This window comes from Myotis brandtii, unplaced genomic scaffold (genome assembly GCF_000412655.1).
Source record: "Myotis brandtii unplaced genomic scaffold, ASM41265v1 Scaffold40196, whole genome shotgun sequence".
Taxonomy (NCBI): domain Eukaryota; kingdom Metazoa; phylum Chordata; class Mammalia; order Chiroptera; family Vespertilionidae; genus Myotis; species Myotis brandtii.
The window spans coordinates 1-1,287 of record NW_005343140.1 but is presented as its reverse complement, the minus strand read 5'-3'; the positions used below and the strand labels follow the sequence as shown (position 1 = coordinate 1,287).

The window sequence follows — 1,287 nt, the reverse complement described above, 5'->3', positions numbered from 1 at the left end:
TTGGTGTATGGGACAACGCTCCAACCAACTGAGCCATACAGGTCAGGGCCCAGCTCACTTTTTACTACGTCCCTCTTTATTTAAATTTCTAAATATATCTATCCTTTCTCCCTAGAAGCAGAGATTCACCAATGCTAAGCTTCTCTGGGACATAACTGTGAGGGGAAATGGGAAAGGGTCTCTATTGTGTTTAAGGTTATAGAAACACAGGGTCAGTGATGTGAGCCTCCCTTCTAACACAATACGTTAAGCTGCTGACCTTGGTGTTTATTTATATATTTCAGTTTGGAAAAGGAATCTACTTTGCTGACATGTCTTCCAAGAGTGCCAATTACTGCTTCGCCTCTCGCCTAAAGGATATTGGATTACTGCTCCTATCAGAGGTAGGGCAAGAACACATCTATAGTCTCTAGTTTATTATCCCTGTTTTTCCAAAGAAAAGTTTGACCACAAAGAACTTGAGTGGGGAGCCAAGTGCAATTTCCATTGCATTCGATTCCTCTGCTACAGGGGAAGAAAGTACTGATGGGCTTTTCTGTTGGCTTCAGAGCCATCCAATTCTTGGTAGGGGGTGGGCATTCAAAGATCTTTTGCTTTGCAGGTAGCTCTAGGTCAGTGTAATGAGCTACTGGAGGCCAACCCAGAGGCAGAAGGATTACTTCAGGGCAAACACAGCACCAAAGGACTGGGCAAGATGGCTCCCAATCCTGCGAGCTCCGTCACTCTGTAAGTACTCAGCTTGGCTAGATAGGGCTCTACTTTCTCTGTTTCAACTTCTGAACCAGAGGCAAGTGTTGACATGCTTTCCTCCACTTGGCAGGAATGGGAGTACAGTGCCCTTAGGACCAGCACATGACACAGGAATTCTGAATCCAGATGGTTATACCCTTAACTACAATGAATTTATTGTCTATAACCCCAACCAGGTCCGTATGCGATACCTTCTAAAGGTTCAATTTAATTTCCTGCAGCTGTGGTAACATTGATATTAAATAAACCAGAGAAGATATCTTCAAGCAAGGAAATAAACAATGTTGTACTTTTGAACTTTTTCTTATTTTATGTAATAAAAATAGTACAAATCTACCACTGGCTTCTTTGGGCTTTACTTCTGCAAGCACATAGTTCTTCTGATGTTAGTGTATCTTCATTTCCAGGACAGAAAGTATAATTATTATTTGTATCTCACAGGTATCTAGGATCCTGGGGGTTGTTTCTTTTCTTTTTCTTTCTTTTTTAAAATTTTTTATTAAAGTATAGCTGGCATACATACAACATTATGTGAGT

General features: G+C 40.9%; 1 protein-coding gene across 1 annotated transcript; it reads left to right on the top strand.

Annotated features, from left to right (window-relative positions):
* The first annotated feature begins 64 nt into the window (after positions 1-64).
* Positions 65-1,086, top strand: LOC102260536 (poly [ADP-ribose] polymerase 2). Its single transcript, XM_005853087.2, has 3 exons — positions 65-383; positions 602-726; positions 821-1,086. Exons 1-3 carry the CDS (start codon positions 312-314, stop codon positions 978-980), a joined length of 357 nt encoding a protein of 118 aa, XP_005853149.1. The 5' UTR covers positions 65-311; the 3' UTR covers positions 981-1,086.
* The last annotated feature ends 201 nt before the right edge of the window (positions 1,087-1,287 follow it).

Coding starts and splice junctions, on each gene's coding strand:
- LOC102260536 (XM_005853087.2), top strand. CDS start 312: ATGTCTTCCAAGAGTGCCAATTACTGCTTCGCCTCTCGCCTAAAGGAT. Junction 384..601: donor GATTACTGCTCCTATCAGAG/GTAGGGCAAGAA, acceptor TTTGCTTTGCAG/GTAGCTCTAGGTCAGTGTAA. Junction 727..820: donor CCTGCGAGCTCCGTCACTCT/GTAAGTACTCAG, acceptor TCCACTTGGCAG/GAATGGGAGTACAGTGCCCT.